Genomic DNA, 21675 nt, shown 5'->3' with positions numbered 1-21675 from the left:
TACACCTTGCCAATTTAAATAGCAATCCACTTCTATCTACTGAGTATGAAAAGTTTTTATTTCTCTCAAATGCAGGAATCCAAAAAAGTTACTAGACAGTTGTGCTCAGTCTTAAAATAAAGGCATTACCTTCAGTATAAAGCCAACAATCAACCATAGTTGAATGAAGTGCAGTAAACTGCTGCCCCCTAGTGGCGGAACAGCTCCACTGCCTATTATAATTGATATTCTCACTTTGCATAAATATATTTGTTAAAAATGTATGTTAAAAGTTTTTTTAAAAGAAAAAAAGGCTCACAATGTATGTAAATACTTCTCAGTAAAATGTAAACTCGGACATTTCTGTAAACGACTTACTCTCACAAGCTCCTGGCTTTGTCAAACGCATGTGCAATTTTCAGTGCTGTGCTGTTGAGTCCCACAGACTGCATGTTAGTGATGATGGTGACAACAACCCCTTGTGGGAGAAGCGAGGTGTGTCCTTGGCGCTGGTCTACATCCTCACTGGGCAACACCAGGAGGACACTGCTAGCCCCCACGGCGCCACCTGTGTGTGACACGTAGTGTCTGCGCTTCCTGCACTGGCCGTATTTCTGCAGTTTCTCCACTACCAGCCAAGCTTGGGCATACAGTCCGTCCTTATCCCAGCTGGCCTCTGTCTTGTCAACTGGGGCCCACAGCTCTATGGCTGTTTGGGGTTTGAGAAAGCCGGGGAGCAAGCCCTCAGTGTCTTTCAGGTGGGCCACCTGGTAGCTGTAGAGCAGGGCGTTACCGAACAGCAGCAGGTCTCCCGCAGTGGAAAGAAAGCCGCCCCCTGCCCACTTGTAAGAGTTGTCTACATATGGGCAGTTCACAACACGACCTCTCTTGTTGTGATGATAATATCTGTGAAGGAGTATCAACATGTAATATGAAGTCAATGTTGTGTTTTATCAAAAACAAGAATAAGCTACTTATCAAATCTTCAAAATAAATAACTGATCTCTACCAACTTTAACATCACTGACACATCTACCATGCACTCCATTTTGACTTGGTAAAATGTTATAAACATAACTTAATACCTGGCACGGTGGTAAATAATAGGGTCATTCTCATCAGGCACTGTATTGAGCATTCCCAGCTCACGGAACATGTTCATCATGACATCCAGGAAGTTCTGGCCAGCGGCTCGCTCCACTACAGCACTGAGCAGCGTGAAGGCGTGAGTGGAGTATAGAAAAGTGGTGCCTGCAGGTGGAAAAATATACAAGTGACTCATCAAGTCATTATATTGTGTCATATCTGAATGGCAAGAAAATACAGTATCAATTTACCAGGTTTAAAAATGAGCGGGTCGTCCTTAAAAAGGTTCAAGGCCTCAACGACGCTCTCAAAGTTTTCCTTCAAGTAGTACTCCTCGTGCTCAAACTCTTTTTTCTTTCTTTTTCCCTCGGCTTCTTTGTCTTTAGTGGTCTGATCCGTTGAGGATTTCTCCGTGCTTTCAGATGAGCTCTTTTTATCCTCTTTCTCTTTAGCTGGTGCTTTTAAAAGTCTCTTAGCTTTCTCCTTGTCCTCCCTCACTTTCTTCACGTCCTTTTCATAATGCCGTATTCCACTGAGGTGGGACAGAATCATCCGAGGGGTTATTGTAACCTGAAAAGAAAAACAGAATACACGATATGCTTGTGAGCGGAAGAGAAAAATGAACAAGGATTGCTGAGATGAAAAATAATTTATAATTTGTAATAATTAAAACAACTTACATCTTGTCCTTCAAATTGTTTCTGGGGAAACTCTGGGACATATTTCTGGACTGGGACATCCAGATCTAGTTTCCCCTCCTCGCACAACCGCGCAGCAGCTGCAGATGTGAGGGGCTTACTGATGCTGGCTATACGCATCACCGTTTCAGAAGTGCACGGGACACGATTCTCCAAATCGGCAAAACCGACCCCTGAATTTAAAAAATGATTTAAATGAATGAATTTATTTTCAGAGGTATATACTGAAGATTCAACGACAAGACACCTCAACTGTTAAGTTAATTGAATTAACTATGCTCAGATATGAAAGACTTGAGGAAGAAGAATCTCTTTTAACAAATTCCTTGAAAATTTTTGGTTTTAAAGGATTGTGACAAAGATTGTTCAGAGCCAGACATCTATGATTGTGTAGAACAGACAAGATCTTTGCATTGCAAGTCACATCTTTGCATTACTGTAATAAAACTTCTTAAACTTTTCTGTTAACCTTCACATCCCCATCAATATATATATACTGTACATAAATACGTAATCTAATATCAGCAGATTATTATTAAAACTTATTTGTCTAGTTCTAAGTGACACAGAGGCTTCTAAACGACCATACCACATAATATCTCTTTACTGTTACTGTTGCAGTGCTTACCTTTATGTGCTCTGAATCAGCTGTACACATTAAACTGTACACTTTAGTGAAACATTAAACTTTTGCTCGCTGCGTAGGTGGGTAGGTAGGTAGGTAGGTAGGTGCAGGTTAACTCGCTGTTTGCAAAGTTCATTTAGTTGAGAGAAATGTTGCAGATGCGGAGGCAGCCTGACATAAAGTAATTGCACAATTAAAACATTACGCTTTAGTCTTTAGGAAGACTTTCAGGTGCAGTTCAACCAGCTTGTGAAAAATTATACTTGCTATTCCCCTTGGAACGGCAAGTACTACATGCTACTAGCACGGAGAGAGAAGCTCAGTTTGTATGAGTGTGTGTTTGCAGGGAGAGAACGATAAAACTTTGCAATGATGACCTCTGTAAAAGAGTTTAATATGTAACTTACACACGTTCACTTTACTATATTCAGTAAGTGACATTCATTCATTCTTTTTCAGACTAGATATACTAGGTACTAGCTTAAATATTATGTTCCACAACATAAACACGGCGGCAGAGGGGATATTGGTGCAACTGAAACTATCACCCAGATTAATTGGTCTAGCAAAAAGTGGTACTGGTGAGCGCCTAGTCCTATGCTGAGCCACTGTTCATTTTACCAGAAATATTATTATATTATTATATTATACTGTCAACTTTTTAATCCATTAGTCAACCTCAGCAACACTGGGAAGCATGCACACAAGAAGTCACTCTCTAATGTTGGTAATATGTTGCTAATGGTGGTTTAATATAGAGAGGACTAGCTTAGTCACTGAAACAAAGTGATAAAGCGACACTGCTGCCAAATGTTTTTACTAGCAGAACAGCTTAACAACCTGTTAATGAATAACTTTGATTACGCAGTTACCAACCTTCACACCAGACATGGGCCCCATCCACAGAGACCCCAACAACCAGCCCAGGAGCCCCGACTTCATCCTGACAAAAGACGGACACACAGAGTTCACTCCAGGGTCAAATGATAGCTGGTCGATAAACTACCAATCAGTTGACAGGCCTACCTCTGAGCCTACCTTTATCCGCTCCACAAGGTCTCTGCTAACTTTTATGGCATCTCCGTATCGATCAGCCTTTCTGACTTTATCGTCACATGAGCTGTCAGACGAGCTGTATTTCAGTCCGACAGCTACTGCAATCCCAACACCTACGCCGCATATCCAAATCGTGGACTTTGACCGGTATTTACAAAAGGCTGGACCTGCGACATATCGCCGTTGTTCCTGGTTAAAAACACTACGCTGCCGCGGTGTAGTAAATGGAGATCTGCGGTCTGCTAGCCGGGTACATTTGGTACATAAACGATTTGGCAAAAATAGCCGTAACATTGTCAGAAAGTGTTTTTCTGTTTGTTGGCGACAAAAGACGCCGATTAAACTGCTGCTGTTAACAACAACCCCCTTACTTCCTGTATGAGCTGTCGAACGAGACCAAACTAATCGAATCCGGAGAACATCGAGTTCAGATCTGTGAAAGACCCATTGGGACTCTACTGTGCAAATATCTGTAAATTTCTTTTACATAGTGGCACACTAGCCAGCAAATCATTGTAATTTTGTATTAAACTGAATAAGGATATTGATATAAACAGCTGATATTGATTGATTTGTCAGTAATCATCACTTCTACTCATTCTACTGCAACAAATCCAAATTCAAGAACAAAAAATCTTTATTCCAAACATTTGAGAATGAAATAAATACATTACCGCTATTTCCTCCTTCCAGAACAAAAGGCCATGAAAACGCTTGATTGGTGCACTTTTAATATTTTCAACAGTAGCTGTAGTTGTAGGAGTAGGTGAGGGAGCACAGCGAACAACACGACAGTATTTAGGTTCAAAACAAAATAGCAAAAATCCACATGGCAGCTACGTACATCTGCCCAGAGACCAATCATTGCTGTGTTGAATTACAGTTCAGAAAATTATAAAATAAATACATACAACTGCATTCTTTAATAGTGATCCACCACCAGACAGCTGGAATACTGGATAACAATGGACACTGCCTCGTTGATGTTACCTTGATTCAGAACATTTCAATTAAATATTAACTGATTAGCTTTCATGCGACCCCAGGGAAGTTGTCCACTTCAGCTCATTTGGTAATTCAGTCTTGATTTTACAAATGGGTTAGTGATATATGTTTTGACCATTTTAAGTGATACTGAACGCTTCTTCTAAAGTTTTATCGTGTGATATGTAGTGTCTGAAATAAAGTGAAGGGATTCATTTTCATAAGCACGTAAAAACACACACACCGCACACTTGTGGAGGCATTTCACCTACTGCTTCTTACTATGTCACCCAAGTGCATAACCACAAGCTTTAATTAGACCCGACTCCAAGTTGATGACAGCTCTCTCTCACAAACACACACACCCTTATTCCCTCACTGGTGCAACAAAGGACTTTTTAGAGGTCATGCCAACTATTCAGCTGCTACAAGCACATGAAGAACATTCTTTGGTCAAACTCCACAACCACACAACCTGTGAAATAAAATCCAGTTATGAAAAGTGTGTAGTTATTTTTTATGTTTTTTTTTTATTAAACTTCATTTCATGTGTGAGAAGTAAGAAAAGAAAATCTACTACATAGACCATAATAAACATACAAAATCCCACCATTGCTACATGGTTTAAGTATATTAAGCTGATGGATGTATCAGTAGACCTGAGTGAGCTGCAGTAAACCAAAGAAACACATGACAATGTTTTTTTTCCCAGCTGGAAGTCAAATTCACCTTTAATTTAAGTCACGTCTAGGATGAACAAAAAGAAAAAGGCTACAGAAGGACCACAAACAAAATTAGAAAACTTTCAAAATGTGCTTTTATTTATATTCATAATTTGTACATTTCAAATATGACAAACCCTTGAAACATCTACATTAAAACAATGCTAAAACAATGCACAACCTGATGACTGAGATCCGACTATAAAAGACAAGATGAACAAATTCTGAACTGTGGTTTTGAATGAAAATTACAACAGAACATACTGTAATGTGTTAGCATCTTCTGTCCCTGCTTAACAATACAGTAGCACCAGTATACATACCAACAGGCATAGCCAATGTATACTTACATTTGTGGTGTTTTGTATTTTTGTTTCTTTTTAAAAAAAAAAAAAAAAAAAAAAAAAAAAGTTTGTAATATGCATAATGTTGAGGTCTTACTTAAGTGCAAAATTTCTCCACTTTGTCCTTTGGTATGTGCATAATCAAGGTGGGATGGAGCGTACCAGAATGGCTTTAATGCAGATATAGAGAGCGATATTTGTTACCAATGGCACACATCAATTCACCAGATGACTTGTCCAAAAAAAGAAAAGAAAAGAAAAGATCTAACTCAAGGATTGCCAAAGGCAGACATTAAAACTGGTTTGCGAAAACAATGGTGTTTCTCAGTTTGGGCTTCATCAAAGGGAACCTTTAAGCTTTATTTCCCCTTAGCTTTGCTCCTTGGTCGAGTTCCGCTGAAGGCAGGACGGTGCAATAAGAATAGCATCTGGCTGTTTGTTCTCCACCATTGGCAAGGTATGAGTAGAGGTTTTTTTTTTTTTTTTGGGGGGGAAGCAAGGTGCAAGTACAAAAAGCCAAAACCACAGTGTGTGTTGGGGTCAGACCGTGCTTTCACATATTATTCAGTTCGATTAGAGTCTGGTCCAGCATCTGGTGCATATCGAGGTTCTCTTCTTTAGCGTGCGACAGTTTCTCTGTTAGAACATCAAATAAAGAAGTTTTAGTCTCACACAAGCAAACATGAGTCAGTCAGTCGGTTAGCTCGCATTAATAATCAAGCTGGGGACAACATCATTCAGGTCAGTCATTAAATTTGAAGCTGACCTACACGGCACAGACGGAAAACATTAGAAACACACTCAACGAACAAGCTCATATTACGATGTGCAAGCAACCATGCAAAGGTCATTGATACACAAACACGAATAAAATCTACAGAAAAATTATTATTGTGTAATGTTGAAAATAATATATTTAAAACATAATCCCTGATTTTCATCGTTTCAGATGCACTTTCACCAACAGCAACACAACTATCAGGCAGAGCAGGCATCGTACGTGGACAATGCAAACAGAAAAGCTCTGGACATTAAACCAGATCGGATTGTCGTACACATGTTTAAAACAAACCGTAGCAAACATAACACATTCACACAGGCTAGCCCTCATTCAAGGCCACTCGTAGTTCATTAGTAAGGAGGCGTTTTTTCTCAAGTTGATGGTAGAGACGGTCTTTGCAGTCAGAAAGCAAGTTAAAAAACAGAGAGAGGACGGGAAATCAGAGGAAAATAGGAAAAGAGGAAGTGCCATGCCTTTGGAAACCTACCTTTTTTGTTTTAGAATAAACCACAGAAGACTTTAAAATCTTTGTGAAAAATATCTGAATAGCCACCAAATAATGTGATTAAAAATACAAAGGTTGGCAAAGATTTTTGTCTGCAGCAGGACAGCAAGAGTAAGAACAGAGGACAGAGGATGAGTTGATTCACCCAGAATGAGTCAAAGGAGCCACAGCAGAAATCTTAAAATGAATTATTTAAAATTGAATAGTGTGGAAAAATAATACGCTCTAAAGTCTTAGCATACGGTTACATTCTGTAGTTTGATTTAAAGCTTTCAAATATGTGGCTCAAACAATGTTCTGCAGTCTCATTTTAATTACGAAGTCTCAAATCTACAATCATTGTTCTCTTGTCCTCATCTTTCTGTGTCTGAATTTGTGGAAATGGCTTTAATAAAAAAGACTCAGAATGTGTCATTGTGTATTTATTTAAATATATGACAGGATACTGTGTATCATACAAAGCCCATTTGTCATAACCACGGATATCAGTTTCATCACCCGATGAGGCTCCACAGCTCTTACATACTGTTCTGCATTCCACCCATCACTCTACTTTACCACAATCTTCCTGATAACAATCCAGCACTAATCCCCACCAATCCTAACAACCTTCCTGTCAGTTACTCCCGTCACAGTACTAAAATTTTGCAAAGTGCTCGCATGCATCAGTCGCAAACGCTAAGAGAGAAGACAACTCGGCTCAGCTTTCAGTCAGGTACCTGAAGTTACTCTAGGTTTCTGTGCTCATGGCACTGCTGCGATATTTCTAATATCTCAGCTTCGCAGAACAATATTTGAATAAAATAAAAAGAACATCCATTGTGATCCATACAACTACACTAAGGATAGAAGGAAATAGAAGAGGCTAATGGTTTGTTGAAATGCAGAAGCAAATATCAATAAAATCAAGGCTTCCTGGTTTTATTAGAGCCGCTTGAAAATAAATAGAAATGAAAAAAAAGGGACAGAGTAAAGAGATACAGCTTACATAGAAGGAAGGACGTTTATTTTTTATACAACGCAGAAAGTTTCTAAGATTCTGTACAAGTGATGGGATGCAATTCACGTTGACATGAGAACATGAGGAGGAAAGGAAAGCAAAGACAGAGAGGGAAGGGGAAATGGAGGGAAGGCTGGAGAGAGCAGAAAGATGCTGCTCAGCCGGCAGGAGGCGTCTTTGATGAGGTGTAAACAATTTATCTGTGTGGAAGAGAAGAATCAAAGTGAACGAGGGGGTCAGCGCGTGGGGCCGGCGGAGGTCGGAGATGCCCCAGGAGTCACGGCACCGCACCACAAAACCGCAGTGCACAATGGAAACGCATTGTGCGCACTGAAGACACTCGCAAACACAAACTGCAAGTTGTGTCAACGTCAAGACCGTGCCGCTAAATAACGAGGAGCAGCGCTGGACTGTTAAGACAGACGTGGCGCTCCTGTTTAATCTCCCACAGCATGAGCAAAAGTTAAGAGACATCACCGTTTGTTTTAGCAAAACTGGGGACTCAACCACAGTGATGCTAAACTATGACGAACACATAAGGGCCTTTCTTCTGGACAGAAGTAGACCGTATTAGTAGAAGAGAAAAAGCAGGAAACGCCACAAACAACTTTGAGTTAAGGTGTCAAAATACCACGTGAATCTACAATGGATATTTTGAGAATTAGGGGACTATAAAAATGCATGAACTCACAAAATGAAATTACTTTTTTCGTTTAAAAAGCAATTAAACAGAAACCCATGCCGTGTACTTGTCATGCTTAGCATTACTTCAGTGTCCTGTTTAACAGTATTCTGAAACATCCATGATATGGATTCAAACGGCACACAGAACCACTAAAGCCACACTAACGCAGACTTATGAGAGGAGATCACTTAGAGTGAGGAGTAATTATTACAAGTGGGCTTCAATTCTACAGACACAGAATCCCACAATGTCTGTTTTAAGACACTTTAAGACTGCGAGAGAAACATAGCTGCATAAGGAAGTGAGAGGGTTGGATGTAGTTGTTCTGTGAAGGAGGTGAGGCCGTCGGTGCACGGGGACTACAGATGCAGGGGAGAGGAGGGTGATGACAGAGCAAGCAGGTACAGTGAGTTGAAAATTACATGGAAGTCATGTCGTTGAGGGCGTGGTCCAGCTCCTCGCTGATGGCCTTGTACTTCAGTTTCTGGGCATACAACTCATCTATTGGTGGGCCAGGGGTGCACGGGGGAGGGAGGGAGGGAGGGGATAGGAGGGAGGAGGTGGGGAGGGGGGTGAGGCGTAGTGGAAGAGAGCAAAGGTGGTGGAGCACATGACAAGGAGGTGAAAGGTGAAGTATCCAGACCATTGGAAAGACAGAGAAGAAGACAGGAAGAGATGATAGAAAGGTTGAAGACAAGGGAAAAAGAGGGAAAACAGCGTTACACCAGAAAATGAGAGAATGGAAATGCAGACAAATGTAAGGGTAAATTCCTCAGCAACACTGAGAGGTGAAGCGTATTTCACTGCCGTATGGCTTTGGCCCTAAATCAACACCTATTTTCTTTACTACGCATCAAACGCCTTTCTTTTTTACTTTGAAAATCAACAACAAGGTTTAAAAAGAGAAAGGATCACAACAACAGACGTATGACGCTGTGTGAAAGATGATGAAAGCAGAATAGAGTTCAAGAGGAAAGCACTTACCCGAATGTCACTGACAAAATAAATAAGAAAGAAACAGTTCAGAAGCAAAAAAAACATACCTTCCAAGTCATCAATGGTCTTCTCAAGCTTGGCTACTGATCTCTCAGCGAACTCAGCACGAGTCTCAGCCTGCATTACAGAGACAGATTTATGGGTCAGTCCAACACTCAAACCGTGATCCAGCACCAGGGGACTCCAATAAATTTTCCTGGACTCTTGTGAAACTGTACCTCCTTCAGCTTGTCAGTGAGGACCTTGATCTCCTCCTCATACTTGTCCTCCTTCTGTGAGTACTGTGGGACAAAAACAATGACAAGGGGTCAGTAACATGGACACGGAGGTAAACGCCTACCGTATTCAAACTGATGCCACATGCGTTTTACTACACTTATAGAGAGGAGTGTGAAATAAAACTGAAGTGAAGAGATTCGACTCCCCGGGCTCCTCCTCATCCTTCAAGTCTACTGGGGGTCTGACAGCATGCACTCGCCCAGACGGTCGCGCTTACCTTCTCAGCCTGGGCCTCCAGTGACTTCAGGTTGTTGGTCACAGTTTTCAACTCTTCCTCAAGCTCAGAGCATTTGCTGGCGTTTTAAACGAGGGGGTAAAGTTGCCAGGGACGAGAAGGTAGAGGAAAAGGAGGGAAACGGGCAGAACCAGAGGTGGACACAAAACAGGACGAGGGAAAGTAAGAAAGAGGGGGAGAGGAAACAAAATGAATAAGATCTACAGGGATTAAACAAAGAGGGAACCCCAAGTGCATTAAAAGTGCCTTAACAGAGCAGGTATGTGAGAAAAGCAATGGAGTGAGTGTGTTACAATAAAACCAATAATTTGGATGATGGTATTTCAGCATTTAAATATCATGCTTCTGTCAGGTGTTAATGCTTTCGCAGCCCCTGTCGTGTCAGGCATGAAACGTACCAAGAGTAAAAGAGCCCAATGTGAGAAGAGAAAAGAAGCGCAGCAGGCAAAGCAGAGGCAGCATGAATGGTAGTGAGAAGAGCCGCTCAGAGATAAGAGTGTGTGTGTGTTAGTTTTCGTCTGTAGTACCTGTGTGACTGTGGAGTTTAGAGATTTCATGCTTTGCTCCAAAACTCTTAGCTCATCCTCCAGTCTTCCAGCTCGTCTGTTAGAGGGTGTGGCGCACGTGTGCATGCCAAAACCATTCAAACCACGATGAGCATGCAAATGACCAGCACATACAGTAAGAACACATTGTGCACACTGTTCAAAGGCAAACAAGCCCTGTACTTTATGTATTAGCGCTCGAAGCTGTCATAATGGTTCAGTTGCAGCGTACATGCATAGTGAATTGCAGCGTGGGAGTGTGTAAAGGTGAAAGGTCTTACCTTTCTGACAGCTCAGCGCGCTCCTCTGTACGCTCCAGATCACCCTCAATGATGACCAGTTTACGGGCAACCTTTAGGTGCAGCACAACAAAGTGTTACAAAACAAAGTCTGTAGCAAAAGTACTGATCGATTTCCATAAGCGTGCATGTGTGGCTAAAAATAACTCGCCTCCTCATATTTGCGGTCAGCCTCCTCAGCGATGTGTTTGGCCTCTTTGAGCTGGATCTCCTGCAGCTCCATCTTCTCCTCGTCCTTCATGGCCCTGTTCTCAATAACCTTCATGCCTCTGTGTGAGGGAACAAACAGTCAAAGGATCAGGAGCTGAGATATGCACTCGCTACAGCCTCCCCGAGGACACATGTCAGGTGAACAGTTGCCTGGTAAATTTTTAATACACTCCAAATGGCTAATGCCTAATTGTTCGCGGATATAAAGGAGACAGAGGCACTGCTTGTGCCCTATATAAGTGGAGGGAAGCACAACCTACTTACCCCACGCTACCTGGTTTCTAAAGTAATAGAATGAGAGCAGAATGGCACCGACCAGAGGTCTGAGTCTGTGCACGTCAATAAAAAAAAACCAACCTCTCGCTCTCATCAGCAGCCTTCTCAGCCTCCTCCAGCTTGGTCAGAGCAGTGGCAAGACGCTCCTGAGCACGATCCAACTCCTCCTCAACCAGCTGGATACGTCTGTTAAGGGAAGCGACATCTCCCTCAGCCTAAGGGAGGAAGGACAGCACGTGAAGAGATACCGAAAGTCCCCACGTTAAACACATCACACAACTAAACACGTAAGTCAGCCCAAAAAAATAAAAAAAAATAAAAAGTGTACCTAGTCCATTTATCTACGTGAACTGTTTAATGCCCAGTGGGAGAGGGCAATCATGGTTGTTTGGAAGCGCTTCTGTGAGCCACCTGTTGGGAAAAGCCCTCCCAGCAGGCTTGTCTGTGCTCCTAATGGACTGTGTGTAATGCTAATGATAATATCCCAAAGTGACAGAAGGCTGAATGCTCTGCTTCATTACTAGGCCCTGGAGAGAGCATTAACAAGGCTCAAGGCTAAGGGCCTGACACAATTACTACTCAAAAATGACTACTCACGTGCTACACATACAACCTCGGAGAAGGCTCCCTGTTAAGTTTACAACGCTGTGAGTCATTTAACTGGTCACATTAACACCATTCAGGTTAAATGACTCAGTATCTTTGGAGTAAAAAAAAAAAAAAATGGGTGGTGTCGTTGTCAATAAGGAAAAAGGAGTAGGGGTTTTATGCAAATATTTAAACCTGTAGTCACTTCTGCTTTATGATGCTTGCTCAGCAGGTACAAGACCTGCATTTTCCTGAAAACGAGCGGCGAAAAGAGGATACATCTACCAGAAGCTTGTATGAGGCAAAGGTCCCTGCAGGCACTTTCCTCTGCAGCTAAAGTGCGCTGTCTTTGATCAAAGTGCAACTCAAGGTGTGAAGAGTGACAAGGAAGTTTCTATTAATCTATAAACCGCAGCAACTCTGGCTAACACAGCTCAGGGCCAGAAAAACACGACGGACCGTCAGACTGAGCCTGACATGATGAGCTGTGGCTGCTGTAAGCAGGTGCAGAAAGATTTATTTCCCGTCTACATAACTGCCGCTATATTCTGTCTTTGTAGCTGTGAAACCCTATTGCCCTTATATGGACAAGTCAAAGAGCACAAGCTGACAGAGCTGACGGGCACCTTAAAATGCTGCCACAGTTTAGTTGTGACTTCCTGGTTGCTGTGAAAAGAGTTTATTCAAATGTTTGGCCTTGGGCTGGATTTGCTGAAAGGCGCCATTAATACAACTGAAACTGGAAAAAGCAGGTCGACTGGAACCGTTACTGCAAAGTGCATCAAATGTGATGCAACTGGAACATTGTAGCAACACAGTGATACAATGCACCACAGTTGCGCAGCTGCTACGGCATCAGAGGCCTAACGCTACCAATTATAAGAGCTTAGCCAGGAGCAGCGAACTATCAAACCCTCATCTGAGACTTGTGGTGGAACTGAAAGGGGCCAAGTAAAGCTCAGCATCAAGCGCTGAGGCGCACCAAGACAAATCCCGCTATTCCACTGCGTATTAATTAAACCTGCCGCCCCACATTAACTGAGCAAACAGAAAAGGCTACAAGAGTTCATATCTCAGCGCTTGATGCGCAGGTACCGTCCGGCTGTGAGCGCGGTAAACATGCTTACTTGTTCTCTGGCTTTCCTGTGCGCGAGCAACTCGCTCTGCAATCTCTCGGCTCTGTCCTCAGCGTTGTCTGCCTGGTCTTGCAAGGATTTGATCTTTCGTTTGACTGCATCCAGCGATGTAACTCCGGCCATTGTTTACAGTGCTAAAAAAAGAGACTTCTACCTCTACCAGCAGCAGCACAGTTTTCGAGAAACTGACAAGGAACGAGATGACGTCCTTGATTGTGCTGAACGCTGCGTGAACAGAAACAGGACAGTGGAGTGCGCAAGCTTTCTGGAGACGCACTCTGCGATGCCTGCATTTATCCAGGAAGTGCTGCCTCTGATTTCAAAACGGGCCTGAATGATTTTTTTTTTCTCCGCTGTGGTTATGCAGAGTTTTACAACTTAGACAATTTGCTGCACTGCCTTCTGAAATAATAAAAAGTAAAATTCAACTGATACGAAGTAACAATGGTCTTTTAATGACAAGAGCACACTCAGTCTGACTGTCAGTGTAGTGGCTGTGCATGTGGCGAACTAACGGAGCTACAGCGCCCTCTGCCGGTCAAGTCTCAGAAGCGCATACGTGGCAGAAAAAGTTTTGAGCCGTACGGGTCATTCAATGAGTCTGCAAATGAATGCGGTAATTACAGGGCGAAACTATTCAAATATCACAAAACGACCGTCAGAATAAATAGAATAAATAAACAAAGCCATAAAACTGCAAGTAAAGTCGTTGGATCACAAAGTCGTTTCTGTTGGTAACAAATGCACCACCAAGTGGGTAAAACTCACTAGACTCAGACACACTCTGGCCTAACTCCTCCTGAATCCGATTAAAGGATTATCACAGCGAGTTTTTTTGCTCAGAGGCAGCTTCTAAGCCACCCTGCAACCTCCGATTGACTTTTAGCACACGTCTCTGTCCCCTGCAATTGAACTTGGGCGTCGCCAAGGACTCCAGTCGTGAAAACATGTTCATAAGGACCTCTGAATTAATATATTTATATATATATTGGCATAATTCTGTCATGAGTCTGTCATGTATTTATCCAGAAAGGGAAGGAAATGTAACTAAAATATTAAAAAAGTGGGATTTATTTAACTGTCTGTAAATAAACTACTTTCAAAAAAAGAAAAAGAAAAAATGGTATGCTGCCTGGGACATTTTCGATGGGAAACTGTTTTTCCTCGTGGTAAGCAAAGAGCCTGCAGATGTGAGCTCTATCTTGACCATATAAAGCAGTGGGCTATATTTATCCAGGCGCTTGCTCTCTGAGCTGGGAAGGGAAGACTGCACCCTGCTTTGCACTCTGAAAAAGACCAATAAGGCTGGACAGATTTTGGTCTGGAGCATGGGCAGTTCAGTCAGATGTACTGTAAAAGATGGGGTGAATGTAATTAAAACATATGTGTTTTATAGTTTGACAGCAATTTCTTTGGGCTGACTTGTAAGTGACTGTGCTTGTGATCTTGTGACAACACATGAAGCGACAGCTCAACAATAAGTGGTCAAACAAATATTTTCCAGGATGGGTAGTGGTGCACAAATCTGCCAATCCACAAAGTAAAATTATTTCAGAGAAAACATATGAGTTCATTTTGATTAACTACTACAAATAGGAAATGTTATTTTTCCGTGGTGTTGAGCTGTCGCTTCTCTCACAGATTGGAGAATGAAGGTGTGATCAAGCGTGGTGCAGGAAGGGTGCCATTTGTGAATCCCTTCCCTACTTACATCAGTGGCTTTCTTCTCAGCCAGCTCAAGTTTCTCCTGGGCATCTTTAAGAGCCTCGGAGTACTTGTCCAACTCATCCTCAGTTCCCTTCAGCTTCTTCTGCAGAGCTACCAAATCGTCCTCAAGCTGAGTTTCAGTGCAGGACAGTTTCAGGGGTGATCAGTGGAGAGACGGAGTTGCGTGAGCGCGCACAGGCGCAAGAGCGCGTACAGGGAGAGAGAGAGAGCGAGCGAGAAAAAGAGAGAGAGAGACAGAGACACGGGACAGGACAGGACAAGGGAAAGAGAGACAGGAGAAAAGTTAGGAAAGCTCATGCACTTCAGGGTCTGATACCTTGGTGGCGACCGCCTCAGCAGTCAGGAGCTTTTCCTCAGCAGTTTGGAACTCCTCAAACACTTTATCTCTTTCGTCTTCAGTAATACGCAATTTCTTTTCCAACTCTCTCATATCGTCCTCTAACTATACATGCATGTAAAGAAAGTATACAGTTAAACAGAATATACAATAAACAGCTGGTTTATAAGTAAGGTTTTTAACCATTAAACACATTTTCAAACTAGTAAACATATTTTACTGTGTATATTTATACATTACCCGTTGGTATAAACAGTTATGAGGGCGATTTATATCATCCCCCCAAAATGAATGGTTTCTAAATAAAATAAAATGCTAAAAACGCTCGTAGCTTTTCTTAATTTAATCCTTAATTGGGATTATCCGTGGAAACAATTAATCCTTATTTCGGAGGCGATCCATTTTAATTGCAGCAGCTTTATACTGCTGCTGGTGTTCCTGCTTTTTCTAAGGATCTTTGGGTTTTCCACAAAGGAAAAAAAAAAAAAAATCAGCCGACCTGTTTGCTTCTGTCCTCTGCTGCTTTCTTGTCTGACTCAGCCTGCTCAGCTCTGTCCAAGGCATTCTCCTTGTCGAGCTTGAGCATCTGCATCTTCTTCTTGATGGCATCCATGGCTGCTTATTGCTGTCCGGCTGCACCAACAAAACGTCCAAATGAAAACCGAGGAGAGACTTGGAGAGGGGCTAGGACGTCTGTGCCTAACTGAATGCTAAGCTGGAGTGCAGGCTCTGCCTGTCTCTACCCTGTCAAATATGTACTTTCAAGGGGGGGCGACTGGATTCCTTTGGACATCCAATACTTTTTTGGAGGAGGCGTGTGTGGCTGCTTAGACGTTTTTTTAAGGAACTGCTTGGCGATTCGTTCCTCCCAGACATTTGACTTTTGATACGCCTTTATATGGGGTGTGACAAGTAGGCATGCACCCACGGAGAAGCTTCCTAATGGTAGTGTAACAGAAGCCATTTAATGTACAGAGAAGATGCAGATATAGACCATTCCTACCCCTCAGTCTCCACTTTAGTTTGATCAAAACCATGACAACTCATTTAAAGTTACATGTAGCACTAATATCTTCATTGTTTGAGTTTATTTAATTATTATTATTTTCATTCTTTCCCCTTTTTTCACTGACACCAGGGATATATTTGCTTTTCATGTATTTTTTGATGATTTCACAGTGACGGTATTTCCCCGTTGACCTATGTCTCCCATTGCCCTCGGACCACGGCCACTTTCAGTAACAATCTAACCAAGCCTCTGTAATGGTGGAGCCGCCGGTGTCTTTATCTCTGCCTGAGTGTGTTTGGGTGGGTGGGGATAGGTTGTAGTGGCCCAAAGCGAGTGTGCGCTATGAGAAGAGATGTTTTCTCTAAGCCTAGCGAGCCCTAGAGGCATTGTTCAGAGTCTGGGGGGCTCAACACAGGGAAGTGTTTACCTGATAATATATTAGATATCCCCCCCTGTAAACTGTTGATGTGTCATCTGACTGCCGCAGCACAATGTCCTGGCAGGATGGGGTTTATACCTCAATTACAGCAGCTGAGTTGCTGAGAGGCTTGTCATTTGAGAAATGTAAACTGCTTTACTAACTACTGAAGATGAATATTTCCGTTTAAACTGTAAATTTATTAGTATTTTTTAATGGATTTGAAAATATTGTGTTAAATTCGAGGCAATTTTACTATATCCTGTGTATAAAACATATACATTTAGGTGAATTAATTAATCCTATAATCCCTCTTCACTGTTCTAGTGAAAAGTTGAAACACACAAACTGCAGTGACAAGGACAGCCCAAGTGTCTTCAAGCCCCCACACAGATTCTCGAGGATATTTTTAGGATCGCCTTCTCTTTCACGCACCTGCCTTGGTCTGTAATATGGATCTGGGACACAGTGCCAAGAGGTCTGAAGCCATTAGATACGTATCTTAAAATAATCCTTGCTCAGGCTTTGGTCTGTTTTATAGATTATTGTCGCTACGCCTGGCAGACCTGCTCGTATTTGCAAAAGTCCAATGAGCTTTACTCGATTAAAAGTAAAACATGACAAAAACCAAAGAGGGGTGGGTTCATTTAGGCATCAGTTTTATTTTGGGACTTGACTGACAGGAACAGTAATAGAAAGAAACATTTAGATAATCCAGGCCAAGCTTATATTTTAATGGACTGCTTTTTGTGTAATTGTGATTGGCACAGGCTCTACGTCTCCATAAAAATCAGTTGAAGGTAACTGTACCATTAAGATATGCTGTATTGTACATGTATAGTTATAAATACTTTGTGATTTCATACTATATTCTGAGAATGTTTGACAGTGTATATATATTCTGAGTCATGATTAACATTTCCTGAGTTATTCGTCGTACTGGCGAAGGCAAAATCATTCTTCTTCCTGATTTGTAACTTGATCTTCACTATCTTGAACACCATGTGCATTTAAAAGGCACGCTAGATTTCCTGTGGCATTCTGGGAATGAAAATAACCTCCATTATGATGCTTTCATTTAACACACTGGCGCTTTAAATATAGCCCAGGGTCCAATATGCTTGTTTTGACTGATGTAAGGTCCAGAGGCAATTGAAAAGCGTTCTAGCGTGCACTCCACTGGAAAATTACAGATACGCCCACATCAAGTCAGAATTTACAGTAATATATAGTAAAGATTTCTTTCATTTTCCTATATCGTGGGTGTTTTGAGAAAAGCAGCGACAAACTCTTTCAGCATTTAAGGCTTAAGGCATTTAAGCTAGCGACCACATCTCCTGAAAGACTTTCATTTTTATGGCTGCTGAAGAAAAAAAACAAATATAGACATATAATTTTGTGCTCTGGAAAAAAAGAAAAATCTGCTTCTCAAGCTCTTTAAAGCCTCTAACCAGAACAGCCGACGAAAGCATATAAATTTAAGCGCGTGTTCTTCCATACACTGCTTGTATCATTTGATTTGGGACTGAAACCTTAAACCTATTACATTTAACTTGTAGGAACACTATGAATGATGAGCACATAAATGTTTGGGACGCACTACACGTTTCTTTCTCTCCCACATCCTTGCCAACCGTCACATTAGTGAGGACTTTATTGCCTTTATGAGCTCATTCGGGAGCCAGGAATCTTCTTAATTTTCATCCTTGGAGGCAGAAGCAGCCCGAGGGGAACATAGTCTGCCTTCAGCGAGTGATGAATTCATCCCTCTGCGGGAAAACAGCCAACTGTTGATCATTTTGTGTGCAGATCTGATCTTCTTGCTGCAATTCTGACCATTTCTCTCTGTATCAAGATTCAGTTACCTACATGAGGCGGCAGCTGAGTGGGACAGGTGCAGCAATGCGCAGAATTTGTATTCGCGTTCACTATGCTATCATTATTTTTACTCTCCAACCTTGAGAGAGTTTTATGGCAGACAAGGTTATAAACAAAGTTGTTAAAATTATGATATGCAGAAGAACACGGAAGCATGTGAGACCACAGAAGTATTTATAGGGATGCAGTGAGTAAATATAGATGTAAAAGTGAGAAAAATCTGGCAGAAAAACAGAAAATACATAACAACTGCTGGAATAAATTTGAAGATTTTCAAATTAGTAACAGAGACAGTTGCACAGTTTTCTTGTCCTCCTTTGAAATGACACAGTTTAGCCTTTTAACAGCGCTTCAATGCTGATTCTTATAATGTAACTCTAATCACACGCCTATGGTGACAACCCACTGTGTATAAGTAATATCCGGTTCTCCTCAGTTGCCACTCGGGGAGGAGCTGAGCTTTACTTGGCTGAAATCATGTTTGCATGAGAGGACCATTGGGAGAGTCATTCATGGCTTAAATAGTCCCACATCTGAGAAAGTATCTGTCAAACTCTGCTGAGAAAGATCTCATGGAAAGAAAAGCAAGTTTTGCCAAGGTTACGCCATTTTATGCAAACCTGTAATATTTAAGTATATCAATGTTTATTTTCCAATTCTTACTGATTGCAATCAACACACAACAGTGAGGACATTTCTAGGGCAGCTCTCCCTCCATGTTAAGTGCACAAGCCACCGAGTGAAACTCTAAGACGTACAGTGCTGGCAGGCTCCCTGTCAAATACCATCTTGAGATTTCTGCAGACATCGTCCAGATATATATATAGAGGGAAAACGTCTTTGCTCTTTGGGACGCTACCCCTGTAGCTATTAGATAGCTCCATGCAGGGTCATAGTCATTTTGCATAGCAAAAATGGAGAGGGGGTTCAGGGAGGATGCAACCCGAGCTGTAACCCAAGCCCAGTCCATGCCCCACAGAGGATGGGTTTATTCACAGTAATGTTCCACTGACATATACTGGTAGTGGTAAGATTCAAACTGGTATATTAGGCAGAGGTGGACATTTAACCACAACCAGGGCACAGAGTCAGCAACAGTATTTTACATGATGGATAGTTGAGATGAGGCTGTGACACTTTGACTCGTGTCGTTTTGTGCGGTGATAATTCTGTCATTAAGGGTGTAAATCACGCAGAAGTACCCCCGTCCTGCTGTACTTCCCCTTAAAATATCTGTTTTGGTTTTAGTAACTGAGGGTAAAGTATGAGTTGATCAAAAATTCATAATTTTGACGGGAAGATCATCTATTTCAGCTGCTGCAGGTGCTCCACTGAAGATGGGTAGCTTTCTTCCAGTGCCAAGATTTTACTAGAGCACAAATAGTTACTGTTAAACGAAAGGATCTGTCATCTCTCAGACTGCAGGGATCTGTAATAAATCTCTCACAGGCGCAACCCTTTTTTAGTTTTATAGAAGTCGCACGGGTGCTGGGGCTGACTTTACTGAAAAGTTTGAGAGAGATATTGCTTTAACGTGATATTTCTCAAAGGGAAGTTGATATTTTCAACAAATGCATTGTTTGAGGTTAAGATTTTCCAAGTTGTAGTGAAGAGACTATTAAATCCGCTATCACTTACGGAAACTAAACAAGCTGAGTTGTGGAGAAAAAAATACCCAAAGTGAAGGCCTCCAGAGCAGCAAACTCAAATGTGGCTAGAAGTCATAATGGAGGAATATTTGTGGCCTCTGCAGGGCTCCTCCCAGCAGACGGTTTGTTTGTGTTCCCCCTCGGATGGGGACGCACAGAGAGGCAAGATTGTCATCCATATCTGATGCTGCTCAGTCAGCTTGGACTAAAATTCAGGGGGAGGGCGGCATTTTTTTAGGGGGGATCTGTCACGATTCATTTGACACTCATGTGGGACGCCATGCTACAATCCCTGTGTAAAATTAAATTCTCAGAAAGCCGTACATGTCCGAGCACGAATACTGGAACAAAAAGGCCAAAATGTATGACAGTGAGTTTTACAATTTTTGTGTTTATTTGTACACAGAATTGCAAGTCCAGAGGGATGTACAGCAAATTACTGTTTACCGGCAGCTTGAACTTCTCCCTGTTCTAGATAAGGAGTCCAAAAATCCTTCCCTCAGTGATCAGAGGCTGTTGAAACATCCTTCTACATCACTGACTTAAACGCTCTCTGTCCTTTGTGATTCCTGATATCCTCACCCCCACATATGCTAAACGTTGTTGCTTGGCCTGATTGATTCTATATCTCAGTCCACAGCTGTCCTCTATCTTAAGGATAGCTCTCTCCAAATATTTGCTTTCAATCTTTTGCCCTTCATGTCACGGGGCTAGAAGTTTCCGTGTTTGCACACAGAGGGAAAATCTTTCATATATGTGTCCATATATGGGCTCTCTGGTGTAAGCGAGGTAAAGTAGACAGAGGAGAGGGCTAACTTGCGGGGGCTTTTTGTGAGGTCCAAAGGCATACTCGATATTTTTTTCCACTCCTCAAGGCTATAAAACTTCTTGGTATGCACTTCCAGCTCAGCCACTGTTCTCCCTGTTACAGCCTGCCTGTCAGAGCTCTCTGGCACAGGAAGATGAAACAATGCCAAGAAGAAGTGGATGCTGAAATTCGGTTGTATTACCACGACTTCCTACATTACATACAAACTTTTACTTTTCTGATAATTTCATAACAGCAACATCCAATCAAGGTCTCCTTAAGGGAGAGTAGTTCTCATCAAAACACAAAAGAAAGCACGGGCTCATGCCATGTTTGTGAGTATGAGTTCCAGACCCCAAATTGACCATAGCTTGGCTTACAAAAAGCCATAATGTAAGTGTGTGAGAGAATCCGCGCTGATGAGACATTCCAGTGCGGTTCCGAGAGGCTGCCTGAAAGCACGCAGGCTGCGTTCACTCTGTGACTGGGTCACCGCGGTCTCTGTGAGGAGAGGAATGCCACAGGAACCCACAGCTCTGCGGCACCTGCATTCTTACACCGAGGCCCCGTCTGTGGCCCCGTGTTTGATCAGATGCATGACCGTTTTCCAGCCAACGCTAAGACTCACCGCACAGCTGGGGATCTAGATAAAACAGTTGCGCGGAGTTAGTCATGAGACAACTGAGTTCACAGACGGGAGGATAAATAGACACCCATCTGGTGTGGTCTGGTTAGTTCCTGCCCTGGGGCCTTGGATGTCTGAGATAACAATGTACACTACGATAAGAAGGTAATTATACTCTGAGGTTGCCTGAGGAG

At 42.2% G+C, this 21675-nt stretch overlaps 2 protein-coding genes across 11 annotated transcripts; both read right to left on the bottom strand.

The window, feature by feature from the left end:
- Window positions 1-40: 40 nt before the first annotated feature.
- On the bottom strand, window positions 41-4832 carry lactb (lactamase, beta). 2 transcript variants are annotated; one of them, XM_084555686.1, is made up of 6 exons: window positions 3415-4832; window positions 3265-3331; window positions 1746-1936; window positions 1317-1635; window positions 1065-1230; window positions 41-885 (listed from the first exon to the last, which is right to left on the bottom strand). In XM_084555686.1, exons 1-6 carry the CDS (start codon window positions 3736-3738, stop codon window positions 360-362), a joined length of 1593 nt encoding a protein of 530 aa, XP_084411812.1. In that variant the 5' UTR covers window positions 3739-4832; the 3' UTR covers window positions 41-359. The 2 variants fall into 2 exon arrangements, with proteins under 2 accessions (XP_084411812.1, XP_084411813.1); XM_084555687.1 differs by having other exon boundaries at window positions 3427-4831.
- A 394-nt stretch (window positions 4833-5226) lies between these two features.
- tpm1 (tropomyosin 1 (alpha)) lies at window positions 5227-15856 on the bottom strand (the record flags this gene model as incomplete). Of its 9 annotated transcripts, XM_084555579.1 has the most annotated exons (10): window positions 15594-15846; window positions 14741-14866; window positions 11387-11520; window positions 10971-11088; window positions 10802-10872; window positions 9958-10033; window positions 9680-9742; window positions 9509-9578; window positions 8888-8966; window positions 7770-7980 (listed from the first exon to the last, which is right to left on the bottom strand). In XM_084555579.1, exons 1-10 carry the CDS (start codon window positions 15705-15707, stop codon window positions 7977-7979), a joined length of 855 nt encoding a protein of 284 aa, XP_084411705.1. In that variant the 5' UTR covers window positions 15708-15846. The 9 variants fall into 9 exon arrangements, with proteins under 9 accessions (XP_084411704.1, XP_084411703.1, XP_084411702.1 ...); XM_084555578.1 differs by lacking the exons at window positions 7770-7980; window positions 8888-8966; window positions 14741-14866 and adding exons at window positions 5227-6130; window positions 15074-15199 and having other exon boundaries at window positions 15594-15835; XM_084555577.1 differs by lacking the exons at window positions 7770-7980; window positions 8888-8966; window positions 9958-10033 and adding exons at window positions 5227-6130; window positions 10503-10578 and having other exon boundaries at window positions 15594-15834.
- Between the last annotated feature and the right edge of the window lie 5819 nt (window positions 15857-21675).

The sequence above is a fragment of the Chelon labrosus genome, assembly GCF_963514085.1.
Source record: "Chelon labrosus genome assembly, chromosome: 11".
NCBI lineage: Eukaryota > Metazoa > Chordata > Actinopteri > Mugiliformes > Mugilidae > Chelon > Chelon labrosus.
This window is presented reverse-complemented; position numbering and strand designations above follow the sequence as displayed.

What these genes read in the sequence shown, in the direction of transcription:
- lactb (XM_084555686.1), bottom strand. Translation starts at nt 3,738, where the DNA reads ATGTTACGGCTATTTTTGCCAAATCGTTTATGTACCAAATGTACCCGG. An exon ending in GGATAAAGGTAGGCTCAGAG is followed by an intron (nt 3,332 to 3,414) that starts GTAGGCCTGTCA and finishes GTCTTTTGTCAG; the next exon opens with GATGAAGTCGGGGCTCCTGG. An exon ending in GGCCCATGTCTGGTGTGAAG is followed by an intron (nt 1,937 to 3,264) that starts GTTGGTAACTGC and finishes TTTTAAATTCAG; the next exon opens with GGGTCGGTTTTGCCGATTTG.